The sequence below is a fragment of the Rhipicephalus microplus genome, chromosome 9 (assembly GCF_043290135.1).
Source record: "Rhipicephalus microplus isolate Deutch F79 chromosome 9, USDA_Rmic, whole genome shotgun sequence".
NCBI lineage: Eukaryota > Metazoa > Arthropoda > Arachnida > Ixodida > Ixodidae > Rhipicephalus > Rhipicephalus microplus.
The window spans coordinates 42,244,816-42,269,351 of record NC_134708.1 but is presented as its reverse complement, the minus strand read 5'-3'; the positions used below and the strand labels follow the sequence as shown (position 1 = coordinate 42,269,351).

The 24,536-nt window shown below is 49.9% G+C and overlaps 1 protein-coding gene across 1 annotated transcript in view; it reads left to right on the top strand.

Moving 5' to 3' along the window:
- Positions 1-24,536, top strand: part of LOC142772084 (uncharacterized) — a 47,199-nt gene that overhangs the window by 20,213 nt on the left and 2,450 nt on the right. The window contains exons 5-8 of the mRNA XM_075874205.1: positions 14,785-14,912; positions 18,634-18,751; positions 20,940-21,110; positions 23,323-23,460. Coding sequence (XP_075730320.1) covers positions 14,785-14,912; positions 18,634-18,751; positions 20,940-21,110; positions 23,323-23,460 — 555 coding nt within the window. The remainder of the gene's footprint in view (positions 1-14,784; positions 14,913-18,633; positions 18,752-20,939; positions 21,111-23,322; positions 23,461-24,536) is intronic.

The window sequence follows — 24,536 nt, the reverse complement described above, 5'->3', positions numbered from 1 at the left end:
TGTAAAGAATGGAATAGCCAGCTCCTGTATCCGGTCTGCCATCTCAAAGTCATGCCCGCACCTGATTCGACAAAGCATGTGTGAACAAGCAGTTAAGTTGCAGCAGGCAGGGTACCCTGATGCTGTTATAGCCGCTGTTAGTGAAAGGTTGCTTAAAACCATAAGAGCAGGTGGTAAGCTGGCGGCGACGGAAAGATGCAAAGGGAGCAGACCTTTCTCGGTAATCCCTTATATTCACGGAGTGTCCCACCGGTTTAAGAGAGTGGCGGCACGCTTTGGCGTCAACGTGGTGTTTTCAGCCAAAAGTAAACTGAAGGATATTTGCCCGAGACTGCAGCACCGTGAAAATAAAAAAAGTGGTAATAAAGGCAAGTGCACAATGAGACATGGCATTCGTTTCGTGTCTTGTGTAAAAGGGGTGGTATACGAGACGCCCTTTTCGTGCGGACACGTTTACGTGGGCCAATCTGGGCGGTGTCTCAATATCCGTCTACGCGAGCACCACAGCTCTTTGAAAGGCACACCGACATCCCACTTGGCATTACATTGCCGTCAGTGTGGCTGTACTCCAATGTTCGATCAAACAGCTGTGCTATTCCGTCACAGAGAGCAGTTAACCCGAGAATTAGTTGAGGCCTGCTTCATCCGAAAACGTGGCGAGAAGTGCGTGAGTCATCCGTCTGTACTCCTTCACGATAAAGAATTTTCATTCCTAATGAGCACGTTTTCATAGTTTCACCGAGGTAAGCATGCGCAGTTGGTGTTACATTTTTCGTTTGTAGGGTTTTTCGGGGGGATGTTAAGTGTTTCTAAGTTTTCTTGGTTCCATTTACACATGCGCGTTTACCTGTTTATTTCCTGATATTACATTTTTTGTTTTTGTATGACGTTGTATAACAATATATGTGTAAAAAAGTAGGCGTGAGATTTCTGTGATTTGAGTTCGTATATATTCATGTGTGTTTCCTAATAAACTTGGTTTGAAGTTAGCGCTCGTGTTGTCTACGTTTCTTTCTTTTGTTTCCGTTCTGTGGCGCTAAGATTTCTTAGTCATGCACCTTTTCTGTTTCGCTTGTTATACTCGCCCCCAGCATTGCAACCCCAATGTTAGAGCAACCGCGTTCAAGTGTCACTTCCACCGTGCTCAAAGTCACCACGGTCGCAGAATGCTGACGCCGGTGAGTTTCACGCGGAACATGGTGGTGGTAAAAGACATTTATTTCGGAAAAAGTCTACTAGAGAGTGCCGACGTGGCCCATCGGCGTGCTAGAGTGGCAAGACCCTATTCCGGGACGCCAGTGGAGCTGGAAGCTGCCCGTGCGCGCTCCACCAAGGAGCGTTTGCAGCCAAGGTAGAGCAGCCGAGCAGGTGCTCCTCCCAAGCCTCTCTAGTTCGAATAGGAAAAGGGGATGAGAAAGGGACGGGATTAACTGGGCACGATGCTACGATGTGATATGTGTCGGCGAGGACATGACAGGTCGAGCAGGTGCCATTGATTTCCGGCAAAAAGTGCCTGGCGACCGCCGGACTGATAAAGGTGTTAGTCTGCAGGCGGCGTAGCAGTCGTTCGTCCGCTTTCTCCAAACCACGTGCGGGGTCCGCGTAGAGGCGGCGCGAAGCCCGGTAATAAGCCAAAATTTCGCGAAAGCGCGTCAGGTTGGTATTGCCAGATTCCGTCTCGGGACATGAAGGGGCAACGGCCCGGACAGGAGAAGCGCGGGCAGCGGCATTTGCCGCCTCGTTGCCGGGCAGGCCCGAGTGGCCTGGGGTCCAGACTATATGAATGGGATGAGGGTTAAAGCGCCAAGAGGCTGCCTGTAGTAGGCTAGCCGCCAGCGGGGCACTGGAACCCTGAAGGTACTGAGAACAGGCCGAGCGCGAGTCCGTCAGGATGGTGCGTGAGGCAGGGTGAGAGGCGACCAAAGCTATGGCAACCTCTTCAGCGTGCGTTACTGTGTCTGCTCGAAAGGAGAGGCCATCGACGTGTTTGCCCTCTGTAATCCCGGCAGCCGTGAAGTGACCCGAGGGGGAGGGACCCAAGACGTCCACGTAGAAAACACCAGGACGATCGGAGTGTCGCGTATGAAGGGCCGCGGCGCGTGCTAGTCTACGGCCAGGATGAAGGTCGGGGTTCATATTACGGGGTGGAGGTTCCACCCATAGCTTATGACGCCAGAGCTCTGGTACCGGCTGCAGAGGGTCTTTGTCAGATATCGGGTTAAGGCCAAGTCTGTGTAGAAGACGGCGCCCTGAAGGCGTCTGCGACAGTCGATTGATTTGGTTAACGCGATGAGCTTCGCGCATCTCTGCAAAGGTGTTGTGTACCCCCAGAGCCGCGAATCGGCTGTTGGAAGTCGCAATAGGTAGGTCCAGAGCGCGTTTGTATACTGAACGAAGAAGGACGTCCAGCTGGTGCTCGTATCGACGACGCAGGCGAAGGTAAGGCAAGGCGTAGAGGACGCGACTGGTCACAACGCGTGGACCAATCGGAGGGACTGAGACGCGCGGAGGCCACCGCGCTTGGTATAGACACTCGCCGTATCATGCGGCTCACCTGCTCGCTGGTGCGTCTGAGGCCTGCTGTTGTGCCCTTTGGATCCAAGGACGATGTGAGGTGAAGGCCAAGAACCCGAATATTTTGCACTGACGGGACGGGACCGGACGGAAGAAAAATTTTAGGCGGCGGTAGTGGAGAGACTGAAACAAGAGCCGATTTAGCGGGAGAGCACTCCAGGCCACATGAACCAGCGTAGGTATCTACCAGAAGGGCAGCCTTTTGCAGGCGTTCTTCGATTTGCGCTAAGGAGCCGGTGTTGGTTCAGATTGTGATATCGTCCGCATATAGTGCGTGTTGTATTCCCTCGACTTCGCTTAGAAGAGAGGGGAGGTTCATCATCGCCAGGTTAAAAAGCAGAGGAGACAGGACTGCCCCTTGAGGTGTACCCCGCGTGCCTAATAAGTACGGGCCGTGTTCGGTAGAATTAAGGCGAATGAAGGCGGTGCGATGTGATAGAAAGGCGCGAATGTAGTTAAAAGTCTTCTGCCCGCAGTTTGTGGTAGACAGGTTAGTGAGTATAGTGCTGTGTTTGACGTTGTCGAAAGCCCCGCGGAGATCGAGAGCGAGCACGGCTTTATCGTTATGGCCTATAGTAGTCGGCTCTATGATATCGTGTTGAAGCTGGAGCAGGACGTCCTGCGCCGACAGATGCGGGCGAAAGCCAAACATCGTGTCGGCAAAGGTCCTCCTGGCCTCCAAGTAGGCGGAAAGGCGTTCGCGAACCATGGTTTCCATGAGTTTGCCTGCACAGGACGTAAGTGAGATGGGTCTCAGTGCCTCGATACTAACGGACTTGGCCGATTTGGGTATGAATGTCACGACCGATGTGGTCAATTCCGTTGGCAGCGGAGAGCCGTCCCATATTGAATTTATAAGGTGGAGTAGCGAGAGGTGTGCTTGGTCAGGAAGATTTGCCAGGAGCGATACTGTGATTCCGTCGCGTCCAGGGGCCGTGCCCCGTCGCATTTTCGTGAGTGCAAATCGTAAATCGGAAAGCGTGTATGGGGCGTCTAGGTCGTTGTTAGGGGCGCCGGAATACGTATATGCTGGGCCCGCGGGATCAATTGTGCGGCAGATGTAGCGGTCACAAAGTTCTCGTGCGAGTTGATCCGTAGTGCCCTAAAAGGCATGCAGAGCACGGTGGAGCTGGCGTTGCGTTTCTCCCCTGGTGGTGGAGGGATCGAGAAGGCTTCTAAAGAGTCGCCACGCACTCTTAGAGCTCATCTGGTTTGCAGCCTTCGAACAGGTGTCTGTCCAGTTAGCATCGGAAACTTGTGCAGAGTATGCGGCCGCCTCTGCAGTGAGCGCCTCAATGCGAGCGCGAAGTTTCCGATTAAGTTTCTTGCGTTTCCAGCGCCTTACGAGCCCGCGGCGAGCGTGCCAAAGATGTAGGAGGTGTGGATCGATTGCAGGAGTCAAATTAGAGGTTGCAAGGGTGCGAGTGTTCGCTTGTTTCAAATGGAGGGCGTATGATGCCCACGCTGCATATTCGGTCGAGGAGAGGACGGCGGGAAATGGTTGCATTCTGAACTGAGTCCAATCGGTGAGACGGGTTTGGCCCCAGTGTTGGCGCATTTTCTGCCGCGGTGTGAATGAAATGCGGAGTAAAAAGTGATCGCTGCCTAGGTTTTCGCCTAAATTTTCCCATGTAGCATCGCGGATGTGACGGGTGAGGGAGAGGTCGGGGCATGTGTCTCGCGTGACCGAGTTGCCGGAACGTGTGGGTTGTGCCGGATCGGTAAGAAGCGTCAGGCTCAGCGAGGAAATGAGCTCCTTGAGCTCTCTGCCCCGGGCCTTCTCGTAGTGGTAGCCCCAGTGAGGGCTGGGGGCAATAAAGTCCCCGACAATCACCAGTGGTTGTCGGGCCGCTATACGCAGCGCCCGATGGAAGAGATGCGCAAACGAAGCCCTCGCAAGGCGAGGGGGACAGTACACGTTTAAGATATGTATTGATGGTTGGCCCCTCCGCTGAGACAGCACTGATATCATGCAGTAGTCGTAAGGAAGATCCAGATCGAGGTCAATCTGTATCGCCGTGTAAGCTTTATGCACGAGGAGACATGTGGTGGTGCCGCCTACATAGGAGCAGCATCCGGAAAGGGATGGAGCAGGGCCAGATTCTTGGAGCGCCAAGACGGCCGGCTGAGAGTCAAGTGAGCTGAGGAAAAGGGAAAGATGTGAACGCTTTCGCCTGTTCCCGAAGCCTCCAGGGTTCCACTGTATGATCTCGAATTTAGACGAAATGTTTGAACGGGACGTACGATTGGTAGCCATCGGGATTGTCTTAGGTTTTATATTTGGCCCTCCATGTCCCGCTCGGAATCCTCAGAGGCAGGGAGGGGCACAGAGGCCGGATTGTCCGACGGCGGGGTGGTGGTAGCCACCTTACGACGACGCCGTGGAGCTGCACTTTCACTGCTCACCGAGCAGGAGCGGGAACGCGATGCCTTGGGTTGAAACTGGGTGATTGTCCAGGCTTGAATAGCCTGGGTAACCTCTACTACCATGCGTTGGACAGAGAAGCTGGTGTGAGAGAGAGAGAGAAACAACTTTTATTGAAACGGCAAGTGTTAGAGGAGTTGACTCCCCTCCCTTAGATGGCAGCTAGGAGTCCTTGGGCCCTAGCGGCATCTTCGGCTTGCCTGATGACCTGTAGTTGGTCCTCGATGCTTGAGCTTAGCAGCGCGGTCTCCCACTGCTCCGTATTCATGTATGTGTTTGGCCCCTTCACGATGTTGGGGCAAGCCCAGATAATGTGTTTGAGGTCCGCCCGCTGATTGCAGTGTTTACATCTGTCTGAGTAGAGGTCCGGGTAACAATGATTATAAGCGATTGGGTTTGGGAACGTGTTTGTTTGTAATAGGCGCCACGCTGTCGCCTGCTGCTTATTTAATGAGGAGTGTGGTGGCGGGTAATGCTGCCTCCCTGATCTGTAGTGCTTGGTAATTTCGTTGTAACTGAACATGCGGTCTCTCTCCGCACGCGGGCTCCGCGTCATTCCTGCCCCTGCTCGGCTCGCTAACTCTCGAGCTAGGGTGTGTGCGGTTTCATTGCCCGGGAGGGAGGAGTGGGCGGGCGTCCATATAACATAAACGTCGCGCTCTCCGCGAAAGTTATTTAAGATTCTTAACGCCTCTTTCGAGACCCTTCCGTTAGCGAAGTTATGAATCGCGGTTTTAGAATCACTGATTACGACGCTGGCCCTTGTGGACGCAAGCGTCAGCGCTATGGCCGTTTCTTCAGCGATTTCCGAATTTCCTGTTTTAATGGTGCCGCTAGCAAGCAGGTGGCCCGCTTGATTTGAAGCGACTATTGCCATGTGTCGACCGTCTGTATATTCGGCTGCATCTACATATACCACGTCCGCGTCATGTTGAAACTTCTTGTGCAGTGCTCTCGCTCTTGCATTCCTCCGCTCCCGGTGATGTTCGGGGTGCATGTTTCTGGGTAACGGAGGTATTATGATGCGCTCTCTGGTTTCTTTTGGGATATCGTATTTATTGCCGCTTTGGCCAGCGTACGTTATTGCAAGTTTGTGCAGGATGTGTCTTCCCGTGTTGCTTTGCGCGAGTCGTTCATATTGCGCTATCATATGAGCCTCAATAAGTTCGTCTAGCGTGTTATGCATTCCTAACGCTTCGAACTTTTCGTTAGACGTGGTGATCGGTAATCCGAGGGCTTGCTTATATGCTTTTTTAATTATGCATTCTATCTTTTGTTTTTCCGCCACTTGCAACTTGAGGTATGGGGTCACATACACTATGCGGCTGACGACGAAGGCTTGGATGAGCTGCACTAAGTTATGTTCTTTCACGCCGTAGTTTTTGTTGGCGATTCTTCTAATCATTCGAATGGTTTGTTGGGTGTTGTTATCCAGGAACTTTATTGCTTCCCCGTTATGTCCGTTCTCGGATATTCGGAGTCCCAGAACTCTTATGTGTTGTACCTGAGGTATTGGGTAACCTCCTGCTAAGATTGTGATGTTGTGTCGTTCGTGAATGCGCTTGCGACCTCTGCTTGTAGGTCTGTAGAGTAATAACTCCGATTTTTGAGGAGAGCATTTTAGGCCATTGTTCTCCACGTATCGCTCTACCGCATTTACTGCTTGTTGTAAAATCTCTTCTATGTGACCGTCGCTCCCGCCCGTCACCCATAGGGTGATGTCATCCGCATAGATACTGTGCTGAAGCCCTTCGACGCGTTCCAGCTCTGAGGGTAAACCAAGCATCGCCACGTTGAATAGGAAAGGGGAAAGCACCGAACCTTGTGGTGTTCCCTTGTTGCCTAGAACGAATTCTTCGGATTCCGCTTCCCCGGCCATGATTGTAGCTTTACGGTTGGTGAGAAAATCTTTTATGTAATCGTACACTCTCCGACCTACGTGTAGGTTTTGCAAGTTGCGCAATATGGCCTCGTGGGTGACGTTATCAAATGCCTTCTGCAGGTCAAGGCCCAGAATGGCTTTTGTATCCAGGGTGTGCGTTTCGGCGTCTATGATTTGATTCTTTAGCTGCAACATGACGTCTTGCGTCGAGAGTCTTGGTCGAAAGCCGATCATGGTGTGTGGGTATAGCTCGTTGTCGTCCATGTATCTGACGAGACGCGTTAAAATTACTTTTTCCATGAGCTTTCCAATGCAGGACGTCAATGAAATGGGCCTGAGATTTCCCATGAGCGGCTTTTTGCCCGGCTTGGGTATTAATATGATTTTGGCGGTTTTCCATTGCTGGGGTATGGCGCCCTTCTCCCAGCATTCGTTTATGTACTTTGTGAGAGCAGTGACGGATTCGTCATCTAAGTTGCGAAGTGTTTTATTTGTTATACCGTCGGGACCCGGGGCGGACTTGGGATTGAGTCGTCCGAGTTCGTATCGAATCTCTGCCTCTGTTATGGAGGCGTCGAGGTCGACGTTATCCTTCCCTTCGTACTCTGGGAGTCGTGCCTTTGTGGCATCTCCTACGTATGTCTGGCGTAGCTCGCGTAAGAGCTCTGCTTCTGTACCTGCGTAGCTGTGTAGTATCCATTGCAGGTTTTGTCTTTGTGTTGTTTTCGTGCCTTCTGGATCAAGGAGGCCTCGGAGAATGTTCCAAGTTTTGGACATTCCGAACTGCCTGTTCATTAAAGTGCACATGCCTGCCCACTGCTGCTGGGACAGCCTATTTGCGTAGTCTTCTATGTCTCTGTCGAGCGCGACGATTCTCTTTCTTAGACGCCGGTTGTGCTTTTGACCTTTCCAGCGCTCTTGCAGGCTGCGTTTTGCCTCCCACATGTGTAAGAGCTTGTTGTCCATTTCTTCCATTCCTGCCTCTTCGGGAACATGTTTGGTGGCTTTCTGCACGCTACGCTGGAGTGTGTCTGTCCACTTCTGTATGTCTTCGATGGTCTCTGTAGCATCGTCCTCTCTTATCTTACGAAAGGTGTCCCACTCGGTTAACATTATTTTTCTACCTTTCTTTTTACGCGGACCTGCTTGTAAAATTGTGCATACAATGTAGTGATCGCTGCCTAGATTTACGTTAGTGTTGGTCCAATGAGGGTTGGATATATTCTTTATGAATGTAAGGTCCGGCGTGGTGTCTCTACTGACGCTGTTCCCCATTCTGGTAGGGTCTTGTGGGTTAGTTATTAGCGTGAGCTCCTCGTGCTGCGCGTCGTTCCACAGGTTGCGGCCTTTAACGTTTTCGATGGTGTAACCCCAGGCGGCGTGTGGTGCGTTAAAGTCGCCCACGACGATCAGTGCTTGTCTGCCCGCTACGTTTAGCACTTTGCGGAAAAGCGAGCCAAACTTTACCTTTTGTCGTGGTGGACTGTACACGTTCAGCACAAACAAGCTTCCCTCCTTTTTTCGAGACGGGAGAATTTCTAGTAGGACGTGGTCTATGTTGCGTACGTCAGTATCGTGTTCTACAGCCGTTATATTACGATGTATCAGTGTGGTTACTGTTGCTTTTTCAGCTAAAGTGCTATATGATTTGTATCCTGATAATTTTGTGGTCCCCCCAGTTTCCTGGAGGGCGATTACATCTGGTGCTTGCTTGGTTTTTACGAATTGCTGCAGGTTACCCCACTTACGACGAAACCCACGACAATTCCACTGCCAAATCGTGTATTCATTAGGCGGCGCCATGTTGGCTACTCGAGTTTTCTATGCAGCTGTTCTCAGCCGCAGGTGGTCTGCTGTACGGCTTGCTCTTGACCGGCCTCGCTCCTGCGGGTCGGGCGTCTTTCGAGACGTTTTCCAGCTGCCCTACCCTACCCTCGAGGGTGTCGAACCTCTGAGACATTTCATCTCGCATCTGCGTTATCTGCTGTTGTAGGTCCGCGCGCATCTGCATGAATTGCTGCTTTAAACCTACGAACATTTCCTGAAACATGCCTTTTACTTCTCCGAGTGTAGAGTCGCTTTGCTCATCGGCGTTTTCCTTTGCCCTTCGTTTATGCGGTGGCGTTTCTCCACTCATCGACGCGGGAACGGGCGTCGCCGGAGCTCGAAGAGGTGTCGACGCCCTAATGGGTGTTGGCGTGGTATGGGTCATCTCTGAGTGTTTTGGGTTCTTAAGCTTAGCGTTTTCTACTTTAAGCATTTTTACCTCTTCCCTTAGCGTCGCGTTTTCTCGCTTTATTTGCTCTAACAACTGTCTGATCTGTGTTATTTCCTGTTCTAAGGCGGACCCCGCGCGTGTAGGTTTAACAGCAGTGCCAGAGACCGCGTCTGCAAAGCTCACCTGTGCCTGAGTTTCTACCGCTCCTCGGCTGGATTGCAATCTTGACGTTGCCCTGGATCTCGATCGGGTTCTCGATCGGGTTCTCGAACGGGTTCTGGACCGGGTCCTCGACCTTGGTCTGCGACCGGGCTGCTCCCGACTGTCCCCCTCGTATGGTCCCGGGGGTGAGCCTTCTGTGCGATGGCCTTCTGATCCCTGGGTGTTCTCGCTCGTTGCTTTGCCAGCTCGTTTGTTGTAGTCGTTGACGCCGTATGGTGTTTCGGCCTCCGCTTCTTCTCTTCTTCGTCGCTCCCAGCGTCTTCGCCGGACCAAATACGGCATCTTGTACTTTGCCTTGCAGCGTCTGTCTCCCGTAAAGTGAGCTTGCCCGCATAGCTGACATCTTGCTTCACACTGGTGTTCTTGCGGCGGGTTGGCCACGCCGCATCCTCTGCATATTTTTTCGTCTGGGTTGGGGCAAACGTCCGCCCTGTGTCCCAGCCTCCCACATTCGTAGCAAATGTCAATGTGTTTTCTGTATAGCGAGCACCGGACGATGAGCGCTCCGTATTTCACGTATCTCGGCACGTGAAGTCCGTCGAAGAGCACGATTACGTTGTCTGTGTTGCCCATCCTCTTCGCGTGTAATATGCTTGGGTTTCTTGCTGTCACTAGGTTGTCTATAATATCTTCGGAACTTTCCTCTTGGGATATCCCTCTTATGAGTCCCTTAGATGTGTTTTCCGGCGCTGCTCTGTAGGCGCTGGCTTCGTGTTCTTGCTCTCCCACTCGGATCTTCGTGATGGCTCCGTACCGCCTGGCTCGCTCTTCGGACGGCGTGCTGACGACCACGATATTCTGCTTGTAGTTTATGCATATACTGTCTTCTTCTGCTGCTTCGCGACCGACGCCAGCGGCGTTTCTCAGGCAGCAGTATATGCGTGCCTGCCTGTGCTCCGAAACGCTGAGTCCTCCTCGTGGTCGCACGATCACTTTGTAGTCTTCTGCCGGTAGACGAGGAAGTCTGCTTGCATTAGCAATTTGTCGTATGGTTCGTTCACCTTTCCACTTGCTGTCCCCAGGCGCGCCCGTCGGCGCAGCAGCGTCTCTTAGCATGGTTCTCTTCGGGCCTGAAATCCCTCCAGATGTTTTCGTGATGTTTCTTCTGCGGACTTCGCACCATCCGGCGTCGTTGGTAAAGTCCTCCGGTTGCATATCTTCTCCTTCCACGCTTACAACCTCCATCGTGGTGCTAGACGCGCTGTCGAGGCGTTCCGGGGTCGCCCCAGGCGTCCTCGTCGACGCGTTGGACCTAGCTCTCCCCGCCGCTGCGGCGGCAGACGCAATGTTTGATCTTCGTGGCGACTCAGAATTATCGGTGTCAGTGCCGAAAAAGCGGGCCCACCTTGCAATAGTTGGTATCCAGGTGTTCGGCTTAACTTCCTCCTTCGATTGGCGTAGAGACTTTAGCCAAGTTTTGCAATTTTTTAACAAAAATCATTTGAAAACTGCGGAGCCTACACAACGTGCGTCCGCACTCTGCGACTCCTAGCGTCCAACCCTGGTGAGGAAGTGATTAATTGAAGCTTCGACGGGCGTAAAGCGTTCCTCTATGCGCGGGGCGCGCTCCTCGCTAGGGAGAAATCGGTTAGCGGGCAAGAGAACCTGAGATGCCCCAGGAGCCTCAAGAGCTTCTGGAGTAGATGTGGCACCGGTTCCGAGTGCTGGAGTACACATGGCTGCTTGAACCGGTGGTTTAATGGAAGTGGACATAGCGCAAGGACTAAGCTTGGACGTAGCTGGCGTAGCCGCCTGGACAGCGGAGGCAATACCGGATGGCCTTGGTATCCACTGTTGTTGAGGTTGAAGTCGCTTATTTAAGAGTTCGAGTTGTTTAGTTAAAAAAAAATTTGCTTTTGAAGTGCCGCAACTTGCTGGCGAAGGGCCGCAAGTTCGGGAGAAGGAGGATCGACAGAAGGGGGTGAGAGAGGCTTAGAAGCAGCATGCCCAACTGCTCACTTGAGGTACCGCCGCCTGTGCTTCGAGTGGTGGGAATGCCTGAGTGTCGCCGTGGAGTGGTGGAGCCGACTGATGCAGGTTGGTGCCGCTGTCTGGCTGTGACGAATATGAGGTGGTTCCTCGAGGAGATGTTGAGGGCTGCTTGCGTTTCCTATATTTTGCCGTGCAGCCACTGGTCCCAGTCTCATGGGCGTCGTGGCAGAGGAGGCACTTGGGGTGGCAGTCGTGGGCATTGAGACCTTGCAGGTGCGGGGGTTCCACATTTGGCACACTGCGTTGGAGAGGGGTGAGGACACTGAGGTGGTCGATGGCCGATAGTACCGCACTTGGTGCAAACAGGGACCGTTTTCTTGTAGGCGCGGATATACGTCGCCACGCAGTGGTAGAAGAGGAAGTGGGGTAACTTTGTGCCCTCGAAAGTCACCACCGCCGCCGCGGAATCTCCGAGTTTGCGAACCGCAAGGATAGTACCTCGAGGCCAATACAGTTCAGACTTTATCTTCTCCGGGCTTTCAGCAGGGTTTACGTTGATGACGCCCTTGCATGTATCCCCTGGTGCCTTGGCGTGGCCTCGAACGGGCAGCTGCTGATCCCCCACTTGCAGCTGGAAGTCCCTGAGGAGTCGCTGTGCCATAGGCAAAATGGTGGTGCTACAGACCAAGATGTTCTGTTCCCAGATTGGCCACACTTGAATTTGCGTGGTAGTCCGGTCGCCGAGGTAGCTGCGGATGGCATCGCCCGCGCGATCGGCCGGGACAAATGTGCGTAGCTCGCAGGGAACGCGACGTTTCACTACTACGGTGTAGTCGTCGCGAGAGAGGCGAGGAGTCTGACGCGGACGCCACTTGCGTTGCTTCGCTGGCTGCGAGGACGGAGCAGAGGTAGGCACACCATCGGAAGGATGGCGCGCCGGCGTTCCTTGCAAGGCTGGGGAATGGCGGCCAGCTGTGGCGTCTCGTTGTTGTTGAGACACAGACTTTGATTTGGCTTGCTTGCGTTGCCCCAGTCTCACCATGTCGTCGAGGTATTCGTCTTCTGATGGCATAGTGTTTACGGAGGATGAAATCTCCATGGACAGTACTTGGCTTGAGGTAGGATCATAGCCCGTAACCACGTTGGCGGCTGCCAACGCCGGGCTGAGAGCCCTTAGCGAGGCGGCGGTGTAGCCGGGAGTGAAGGATGTCCCTCAAGTTGTCAAAACTGGACCCACCTGGACGAAAGTGTTGTCTAGGCGAAGCGGAGAACTTGGCGGTGACGATTAACCCAAGTTTCAGGGGTACCAGGGTGGATGTCTACAGAAATAGCCACGCGGAACACGGCACAGGGGCCGGGCGCTGCGTCGACCGCGTGGCGAAATGCAACCGTAGAAGACGCACGACCAATCCTGTTGTCTGTACAGTCGCTAAATTATTGACCTGAAAACAGTCACCGTTGTCGGTGCATCTAGCGCGCATTCTCTTGTACTTGCTTCGTTATCGGCGAGCTGTTACTCGCTGTTAATACTCGGACGAAATGATTTCGCCGAAGGTGTCGTGCTGTCCCAGAGTGTTGAGCCCCGTTCCATCAGTTTCGGATCGACACGACACGTGCGCTGCGCAGCCCACGTGCTTTCCGAGTCGGAGAGGGAGTCGCGCCTTCTGCTTTACATTCGGATGAAAACAATAGAGGAGAATCAGCCCCGTCAATATGACCGACTTCCGGCATCACCACGGTTTCACAACGAGTGACGTCAGTGCCTCTCCTAAGTTGTTTCTTTCCCCCATGAGACCCTGTAACACCTCTTGAGCATGTTCAGCAAACGTTCCTGATTGGTAATAGAGGCTTTTTTTTACTTTCGAAAGACCGCTATTTCTGAAAACAAGTGAACCTAGTAACAAAAGAGGTTCATTAAGCATAACCGAGTTGAACTCGTGCACAAAGTTTAACAAGGATCGGTGGAATGGTCTTTTTAATTGATTGATTGATGATTGATTTGTGGGGTTTAACGTCCCAAAACCATCATATGATTATGAGAGACGCCGTAGTGGAGGGCTCCGGAAATTTCGACCACCTGGGGTTCTTCAGCGTGCACCCGAATCTGAGCACACGGGCCTACAACATTTCCGCCTCCATCGGAAATGCAGCCGCCGCAGCCGGGATTTGAACCCGCGGGAAATGGTCTTTTTATCCACCCGTGTAAGTCCGGAGGGCGGACTTGCGTGCATGCGAGCTAAGCATCGTGGCGCTGCACACGGCCTGTACACAATTCTAAAAACAATCGATGGAAATCGTTCCCAATCCCCTTGTACAAATGAAGCCATAAGCCCAAACGACTGCGTCATAAACACAGTACAAGGTCATTGAATCATTTGAGCATCATGGTCTGCACAGCTACCGTGGCCTCCGTAGGATGCCGCCACCTGCCCGCGCGCGTACTCACGATAGCCCTGAAAGTAAGGATTGCATTTGAAGGGGAAAGAAGGACGTAAATAGCTCAAGGTCATGTCGCGCGCTGATGAACGGACGCACCTTTTCGCACTTGCTGTTATCCTCCCACTCGCTGCTTCGAAATGAGAAAGAAAGCACTTGACGCACGCGGCAAACTGTAACTGTATTTGGTAGACTCAAAAAAATTTTGCTGGACTAGATTTGTAACGCAATAAGGGATTTCCATGACGCCACTCGAGAATTACCTGAAAGATTGTCGCATTTTACCCCTTTAGCAAAGCGTCATAAATCGAGCCACACTTTTGTCTATAGCCTCAAAGTGACAACTGAAATCTACTTTTCTCCAAGCAGTTAGTTAAAATTTCACACTGGTGGAAGGCTTTTACCTCGAAGAGGCGCTTGGTCAACGAGAAAATGTGCTTAACGACAATCAACGCGGCGACGCCACCTTAAGGTTCTCGCATCATGCAGCTCAAAATGATGTCGTTTATTTAGACAGTGTCAACTAGGTCCTACATAATTCTTTGTCGCCGAAAATTGTCCTCATTATTTTCTATTGTACACTGCTTCTTAACGTAAGTATTATCTTTCACAAAATCTAATCGAGCCAACGTGGCCTAAAAATGTGCAAATAATTTGGATTTCTTGACTGTTGATGGACTGAAGTTTCTGATCGAATTTCAGGCATTAATTTGGGAGCTTATATTTCTTATTTATTAATCTATGATGGAGGGAGAATCAAAGGCAACGAAGTTCTGAGTACTGTATCTGTTAAAACTGATTTACTGTTTCACCTTAGTATTCTATTAAGGTGCGCATACCTTGAGCCGTGCAAAACCCGGTTGGCTCCGGGTATCACACAAGCTTCGGGCACTTTAACACGAGTGTGCTGGATCGAACTAACTAACGATCTAACAACGAGCCAAGGAAGGCGAAGGAATAAACTATATATAGGTCAGACTCGCACACGCCAAGCTTCTCTTGGCCCAACTTCGCCGGTAGACCCCGGGCTCCCTAATTTTATTATTCGTTGCAGCTGCCAACTTGCCAACTTTCTCCTTACCTTGTCTTTTGCAGATTCTGACCGCCACTTTAACGGCAGAGGGAGTGCCTTCCTCTAAGATCAGCAACTTCGTGGCCTTCAGACCGTCTAGTTTCACCGCGCGACGAGGCATCTACAATGCCTTGATAAATGGCATTAGCGGGTAAGAAGTTGGTGCAAGCTTGAATTTGTCTTTAAATTTATCTCAGGTGCCACAATTCGTGAAAAGCTGAAAAAATGAGCCTTAAGCAGAACGTCAGGTTATGTCGGATGAGAACGCACTATTCGAGAAGCTAGCAGTACTTTTGTCGAGGTATAAAGAGGCATTCGTAGGGCACAACGAACAAACTTGTATTACTTAGTAGCTCATGCGCAGATAGCCAACCAAAAGCAAAAAAACTAGCACGCTAATCTAATCTAATCTATCCGCTACACGCAAACATTTTTTCCTGGTGAGATAAGCTGAAGCTACTCTAACACATTTGTCTGGACTAAGTTTCCAGATATGGAATACCTCAATAATCTCCCGTTCACGCTGCATCTTACTTAGCCTTACCTAGAATATTAGGCTGAGGGCGCATAAAAATCCACTATTCTCGGGCACTGTTTGTAACTAGCCGTGGTTGTACGTGTGGTTGTACGCCCCTCTTCGATAAGGGGGCGTTTTTCGAGTAAGGCTAAGACGCAGCCTGAATTAGAGATTACTGAGGCATTCCATATCTGGAAACTCAGTCCAGACAAATGTGTTAAAGCAGCTTCAGTTTATCTCACCAGGAAAGAATGTTTGGTTCTAGCACAGAGGTGATTCGCTTAGATTAGTTTGTTTGGTTTTTATTTGTTGTTTTTTTGGTTTGTTGTCTGCCTGAACGGGAGATCACTGAGGCATTCCATATCTGGAAACTCGGTCCACACAAATTTGTTAGTGCAGCTTCAGTTTATCTCACCAGGAAAGAATGTTTGGTTCTAGCACAGGGGTGATTTGCTTAGATTGGCTTGTTTGGTTTTTATTTGTTGTTTTTTTGGTTTGTTATCTGTGCGTGTGTTATACGAACTTCGAAGAAAAGCTTTTTCCGAAATGAACGTCAGCTTAGTAGCTTATTGGAAGACCTATTTCTATTTACGTTGCCGTCTTCCTATGCACTGTGTTAAATATTGTGTGAACAACAAAGAGCGCCACTAAGATGACAGTAGTGCATTCGGATTATAGAAGAGGTGGAGGGCTGGGTTTCACCATAAGCACGGTGACTCGTTTCTTGCCTCAACATTTTGGTGCCGTGAAACCACGGGAAAAGAACCTTCGGAGGTGAGACGGAGCGGACTTCACAAATTTCGACCGCAGTCATAGCCTTGAAGACTTTTGTGAAGCCGCCGTGGGTAAAGTTGATGTGCGAGGCCTAACTACTGCTGGGAAATCGGAGCACGACTCGTGTTGCAACTAAGGCCACTAGAAGCATCCATGGGTTTACATGAGTACATGCATTGTCTAAAGGTTCGCGAGATGGGAGCCCTCACGTTTACTTCAGCTCCGCCCAGACTCGCCCTTCACGACGACGGCCCGATATTCACAAGTAAGCCAGTCCATTGATCAATGACGTGCGTCTTGACAGTGCAGCCCCGTGAGTGCAGGCATCGTCTGGAGGCTCGCGAGACGGGAGCCCTCACGTCTTCTTTAGCTCAGTTGTGACTCGCCCTTCACGACAATGGCCCGATATGCACAAGATCATGAAAAACGACAGCCTGACAAGTGACGCATATTCGTTGTGTGAACCTTCTGCAATGGATGCCGTGTTGACTCCGACTTCGCCTTATTGCACGGCCGGCCAGTGATCTCTCCCGTTTCCGACATTGGACCGGAGTATGGAGGCCCTCTACGAAAGGCGGAGTCAAGCACGCAAAGCCGTCACGCAGGTCATCGCAAATATCGAACACCTTTGGCATATAGACCACACCCATCAATATGTCAGTTGAAGAAGTTTTACCGAATTTTGACCGAGTAGTACGAGCTTCTCAGATGAATTGATGAGTAGATTGAAAACACAGTTGACATCGATCACTTGGAAGCAGAGATGGAGGAAGCTGACGTTTACGAGCACAAGATTATTCTAGCAAGGGTAAGAGCAGAATATAATATTGCAGATACATTAAAGGCTCGGCGGACGCACCTAGACCTAATAACAACGTATGAGAATGGAGGCCCAGAAGAAAGTACTCTCTCCGACAATGTCACCACAATCTAACAATTACGTTTTCAACAGCCATCTTGTCCCACAGAACTTAGAAGAGTGTACCACAGGACAAATAAAGGAAAAAATGGCAGCACACAAGCTGGAACTTCAACTATAGAGAAGGCCTCTTCCGCGCCGTTAGAGATCTCATCAGCGTGCTGCACCCATCAAGCTATTGACAAGTCTACAATAACTGCAGTGTTCAAGGTGGAAAGCATTCCCATGATTGAGAACGAAGAAGACTTTGCAGATCTAAAAGGCCATTCACGAGATATCAATAATGCATACAAGCGAAAGCTGGCAGACTCAGACGTTACAAACGCTTTGCAGTTGGTGACTTAATCGGTGACCTTGACGAACAGTTGGTCCATTTGTTGCCTTCCCGACTTGTATACTGCAGTCGTGTCGTACTGTTGAAGCCGTAAGCTCCATCGTGCCAATTGGGCAGATGGGTCTTTCATATAGTCGATTTTTCTCCGGGCTCTCTCGTGCTACTATGGCTGCCATCCCGTCGTGTCGGCCTGTGCGAGAAACTTTTATCGCAATACGTTGGGCCTTACCGAGTTCTGCGCCAAGTCACACCTGTCCCCTATGAAATTTCTCCTACTACGAACCCCACTGCTACATCCAGAAGTGACATTGTGCATGTGTCTCGCCTGAAGCCCTATCACAGTGACCCGTCCGTCTAATAACAGCAGGCACCGGGACAGGGCTTTGCCGCCCGGGTTAATGTCACGGGTATAGAAAGGTACATCGGGCACAGGTGCAAAAACGACGCAGACGGAATAAAGATGACGATGTTGTTGTAAGGCCGTGTCTGAACTATCCTCTTGTCCTGCATCCTTGCATACTGTGTGCAGTGTTAGCCCACCCGGCGTTCACTTATTAAATACTCCCCGTTACAATATCTTGCTGAATCAACAAAGGGAGTGGTGGTCGCTTACGACTGTAAAGAGCGGCCGGGTTAATACCGGCGAAACTTTCAAACTGCCCAAACGATAGCCAGACACTCCTCCGTTGTCGAGCACGGACTCGGCATATTTCAAGGTTCTGCTAGCGTAGGCAGCCACCCTCTCCGCACCATCTTGGCACTGGACAAGAACAGCCACTAGGCACATGACTGGAGTCTGCACGGATGGATGTTGGTGCATCCTCATCAAAGCGAGCAAAAGCAAAAGGCATTTGTAGACGCTGCCGCAAATCGTTGAACCATGCTTTTTGCTCTTCGCTCCTTACAAACGCAATAATATACGTTTTTATTTTCAGCGGGCTTTCTGGACAGCTCACAGCGGTACTATACGGGGTGGTTTAAGCAAGTATAGTGTCACTCCTCTCGCGTGTCACTAAGCAGCTTTGTAATTCAGAAAGAACTATTCGATCGTGCAAGCTAGTAAAATGAAGCAATATGGGGTGTGCGTTCCATGCCTGGTTTCTTGCGCGCTCACCTCATCTATTATCTATAATCACACACTTATCTCACACATTTGTCTCTTGTGGTTTTGCCTTCACCATGTGGGCATGGAATGAAGAGGCCTTCAAATTTCAGTTGCCTGTCATACATGCGTATTAGCTTTGGTGTTACTGCATGCAATACAATATGCTGATGCCATGGCATACAAAGCGCTTCTTCTTTCTAACAAAGTGCTTTCTATTCCGCAGCATCGAATATATCAGCTTGGTTTTCTTGCTTACGGTGACCGACGAATCCACAAAGAATGTGTTGCCGTCATCAGGATGGGACAAGTCCTGCAAGCCGCTTGAGAGTGAAGTCAGAATGGTGCGTCCATGGTCGGAAAGTTGTGCCTATGTACGTTTCAACAGGTGCCGCAAGCATTGCGCATACACGTGAGGAAAATTTCCGTCGTTGCTGTTGAGGTTGCGCCGTTTGGCAACGCCAGCACCTTTTCAAGCGGGGAAAAAAGTCACCTTCACCGCAAGGATGAATCAGCGAGTTCCATAGCAACAAATTTTAATGCTAGAGGACGTAAAGCTGGCAGCTAGCTCTTTTGGATCCGACATCGCGCAACTCGATAAAACGCTGATGTATGAAAAAAAGACAACGGCCGCTCCAGGGACACTTTTCACGAGTATCTTCACGTTGAGAGAGTAGCACCTGCAATTACATATGAGCCGCTCGTTGATGCATGCCGAGATAGCGAGATCGCGCGTGCGCCAGCAAGGGTGACCTCTCCCCCAGAGTCGAAATTCGCAGTTGCTGATCGAGCACCCTCTCCCCCCCCCCCGCCACCCACACGCGCGCTCGCTTCTTTCAATGTTCCTTAAAGACAGGCGGGGTGTTTCCTCTCTCCTTGAGCATTCGATTTCCGGTTTAACAGGAGGGGCATCTTACCATATGAGTCCTCTGAATGACTTAGATGGGCTGGCTTGTTTGATGTCTGCTTCAGCCGTGTTCGTTGCACCCACAGGCGCCCTATTGCCCGCGGGTAGACCGTATGGTGCGCCGGGGAATCTTCTCATTGAAAACTTTGAACGGGACGTGACGGCGATGCTATAACGCGTCCAGACTGTCCATATAATTGATGTCACAATAAGATTGTTTGCGTCTTTGCCAGAATCATTAATACAAATGACTGTGAACCCTCAACCGCAATGACGGCAACATTCCTGATGTGTACGCGTAATACATGCGGCGCCTGTGTCAAGGTATATCTTGGTGTAACTTTTCTTACTTCATTGTCATCAAGGCTCCCGTGCGAAGTATGAAAATTCTGGTTCGTTTTTAAAGTGTTTTTTTCATTGTCGATGTTACTTTCCTTACTTTTTACAGCGCCTTCTCTCAATCAGACAGGATTCATGGTTGTGTTCACTATATTCATAGTCCCAGTGCGATGAACTCATGATGAAACAAGTGCCAATATGTATGCAGACTTGGAAAAAAACACAGGACGGAGCGCTCACTAGCAAGTGAAAATTTTTATTTAGGAAAGAATCTCACATGTGCACAACACGCACACACGTCACCACAAACCACTCCTATTATCACGAACGAAAGACCACTACCATAACCGATGGCATACAACCGGAAAAACACATGTCACATCCCCCCTCCTCCCAAAATGGTCCTGTGTCCTTTGAAGGTCTTCGTACATATTGATGCTTGTTTCATCATAAGCTTACACCAACATGGCCAACCGGCAGTCATCCTAAACAATGAACACCTTGCTATACTGTATAACAGTCGCCACTATAAAAAAATATTAACGTGCGATTCCGATGCTGCGTCGTCACTCTGCCTTTCAGAAGTTGTGCTTCGATAAATATCCGGAATAATTTGGGCTTCAGGCTGAGCCCTTGGTCAGTTCTGTTTATATCTCGCAGTTAGTTGTAAGCGCTATCCAACCTAAAATACGTTCCCTCAAAGAATTTCAGTGATACAAGCAATCTTTTTACCCGGAATTGCACCTATATACGAGATGTTTTATCACGCCTCCGTGATCAGTTGCAGCAGTACAACGATCGACGCGCTGCCGGAGCTAATCACCGCGACCACGGCATCACATGCGTGGACAGTAGCACGGCGTCATTTAGCCAATGAGTGAAGAATTACACCAGTTTGCTGTATTTTGTTTCAATTGTTCAAGATGTGCGCATTGACGTCTCGCACCAGACCTAACGCATTACGTATCGTGCAAGAGTATTCCATGTCGTGCCGTCGTATGAACAATGTCGCACCACCATCGTCTTTACCTAGCATTGGATTGGATAAACCTAGCATGAACACGCCGTTTTATGGAAGTCACACAGACACAGAGAGACAGATGGACGGACGGATGGATGGATGGAATGATCGATTTGATTGATTGACTGATCAATCGATTTGATTGATTGATTGATTGATTGATTGATTGATTGATTGATTGATTGATTGATTGATCGTGTTGGGCATGCTTCCTCATTTTGCCTATATGAGTAGTGCTGCTCAGTTTTATTTTTGCTCGTTCCAGATCGATGCCGTTGATCTCATAGCCAGCGTCACGATGCCAAGTAGGGTGAAGTTCACTGTGGCAGTCAGTCTGCGCTTCGACACGTTCGACAGCGTAGGCATAGCTGATTTAGGCCACGGTGACGTTGATGTGATGCTCTCAAGCCATCACTCTGCCGGCTTTTACGAAAGGGTAAGTAAATCTACAAAATTCAGTTGGTGGCACTTACGGGGCACGGCTTGCCGTCTGTGCCAGAGGATCTTGTGTAGTGCGTTCACGCTCAAAATCAAGTTCTTAACACAAGCATTAAACAACGCTAGCAGTGCTGGCAGCCGGAATAAAAATAAGCTGCCAAGTTCGAAAATAACATAATGAACCAAATGCAGAAGTACTCTGAATAATTCACTTGAAATGACTGAATTTGCTTCGGGAACATGCGCATGATACCCGCGACACGGGAAAGAGGGCGCCACTACGTCACCGAGGGCTACCTCATTGGCGCTTCTCCAGCGCCACATCTGAAGGGGCAAACAACTTGGTGGAGCTGGCTGTAGTGACGCCTATCTCAACTCTACGGTTGGGAATCGTTGAGTGCTCTTGCTACGGGCTTTCTCAGCTTCCATAGTAGTGTAGCGGTTTTTAGCGCAGGGTTTGTAACTACGCTAATCGCTACACAAGGAGAAAATTTAAGCTTGTAAGTGATTATAGCTGAGCAAAGAAATATACCACAATGCGCTCCCAAGACTGTGCACTTTTTGGCAGCCAGAAGTCTTTCCTACAGTGATAATCACATCTAGGGTTTAATGCGCCGAAACTACCGTGGGATTACGAGGCATTAGTGGTGGTCTCCGGAAAGTTCGACTACCTGAGATTTTTTTAACTTGTCCTGAAAGCTACGTGCACGGGACCATATTCCGCCGCCTTCATCGAAATACCACTGCCACACCTGTAATCGAACCCGCGACAACTGAAGGAGCAGCTTAGCGTGTGTTTGTGTAAGTGCGCATATGCGTGTTCAAACTTGAAAGTTTTTCAAAGAGGGGGAGCAGTGTTGTTGAACGCCCACCTCCCCCCAAACACCAATGGTGTTGAACATCTGTGAACACAGCTATGAAGTCCAGGAGATAAGAAAAAAAGGAGGTTATTCGCAACGAATTACCAAAATATTTTCACAACTGATAGGCTTGCAACGTAAAGTTTGTTTTGCTTTTAGTAAGAGACCTTTCCGTCTAGTTGGTTCACACTGAACGGGTGACGCACTGCGCAAGTATGAAAAAGAGAAGCAGAAAAAAAAACGTGGCTGATCCCTCTCTTTAGAAATCGGTTTATGTGTTCACAAAGGTAGGTGAGCGTTTATTGTTCATTGTTTTGCAACAAGTGCGAAGGAGTGTATGCTACAGCAACAAATAACGGCAAGCAGCTCGATACTTGCCGCATGCACCTCAAGTATAAAGCACGCACTAGCTGAGCATACACAGGACCAGCGCGGACAACCAGCTGACACAGTCGACACATAAAGCACGCTGCTCAGAAAGGAAGAAATACGCACGAAACGAACGTACAAGTATGCACAAGACGAGTGCGGACAACTGTTGAGCAGCGCGCTCCTTCCGTAATCGCGGCCGTGGCAGCGAGCGAAGTGATGACGTTCGTGCTCTCTTTAACTACTGTAACTTCGAAGCAAACTTTCAACGCAAGCACAAGAGGTAAAAAAGCACTCGAATTACAAGATAAGTGCACGCGCGAGTGAGCCACAAAAAAAAGATAGCATTTAAACACACTTTCATCACGTGATAAGAAGGCGAAGCGGGGCGATGACCTTTTGAGCGAGTGCGCCCAACGCGCGCTTCTCGCGCCATCTCGCTAGGATGACGAAACCGCGCTGAAGTTGCTGAGCTTTGCGGACCGCCTACAGTGCATGGTGTATATAAATGTTTTAACATTAAGATACTTGATGACGTACGCTGTAATGCATAAAGAAAAAGAAAAACTCCTCGCGGCCTAGTGGTTTGCGCCACGTGCTGCGAATTGAAAGGTCGCTGGTTCGACGCCACATAACAGAAATGTTTTCTTCTCGTTTTCTTTTATTTGCAATCTTTTAGGATTTATTTTACAACGTCACATTAGTAACGGAAGTGCGTCAGCGGAGCTATGGTGAACCCCGGCATAAAACACTGTCATGTTGAAATATAGAGGGAAGAGCACAGTTCTTTCTCCAGTCCCGACGTACGTTAGCGGGAAGAGGACAATACTAGCTTAATTATTCATATCTTTCAGATATTGTTCATATCTTTTTTAGCGTAATAAATAATGCATTTTGTCAAACCCCTCAATGACGTACAGGCGTTGGTAAATAACGTCTGTCTATCTCATAACCCGTGCGTTTTCTTTTCCGGTCTTTCAGGAATGCGAAGACTTCTTCCAGCATGACCGCAAGGTCAAGTCCGCAGTATACTTCGGTGGTGGAGGCTGCATGTTCGCCCCAAAGCATGGCACACGCAGCGTGGTGTCCTTCGAAACGCCCGGCACATTGCGAAACAAGGTAATAATAGTAATATCGGTGTTATGATTTTACGTCCCAAAACCACGATATAATTATTGGTGGTTCCGTGGTGCAGAAATTTGAAAATTTTCACCACTTTGTCTTACCAAAAATGAAGCATTTATTATCAAACGAAAGGCACATTGCCGTTTCTATTTACGTATTTATCTGTCTATCTATCCATCTATATAGCCGCCCATGTCTGGGTGTTCTCAGGGTCACCTGCTTTGCTTGGGGTAGTGGCATAGGAACGTAAGAAAGTTGGACGAATATGTCTGGCTAGTTATAACATGAAAACTTGAAAATTTCGTCGCGTACATCCTTTTTTCTGGCAACGTGTACACCACAACAGGGTTGTATGCAGAACTATTTTTCTGGGGGAAGGGGCAGGAGGCACAACCTTGATTCAGAAATCGGGGGCCGGGCAGTAAAATAGTCAATTCGTGCTATATAAAGCATGGCGAAAAAAATGTAGGTGGGGGGGGGGGGGGGAGGCATAGATTTGGAGTGCCACCTTCTGGCTTCCCCCTGCATCATGGGTGGTGGAATGCGGATATTCGCCACAAGTGATTGCTAGTCTGCCTACCCAGGAACGGCGAGAAGAGGGTTTGGTAATTTAAATGCGAGAACATCAAGAAATAAGGTGGGGCATCGGCAGCGTTGACCCGACAAATGCAGAGAATCTTATCATATGGTTATATATCAGGGCCAGAACCAGAATCTGGGAAAATTTGCACTTAGTGCCATCTGTCGTCAGCAACACTGACGTTGAGCCGTAACTGAATGGGAAATAGGCATAAAATATTCCACCATCTCCTTCTAGAGAGAACCAAAACGGGATGCGAAGCATCCTTTGGGGTGCACACCAAGTTTCCATTTACGTTCACTCAGAGTTTCCGTAAATGTGTGCGGTTTGTTTTTAGCGGTTATTTTACGATTACGTTGTGTCTGTATGTTGTCGAGGTAGTCTCCTTTGAATCGTGTGGTCGATCCATCGGATTCCAAACCCTACAGTTGCCTCGAAAACTTCGTGGCCTCGCCGAAGACTCGCGTTGTCTCTCAGTAGCGGAAGCGGT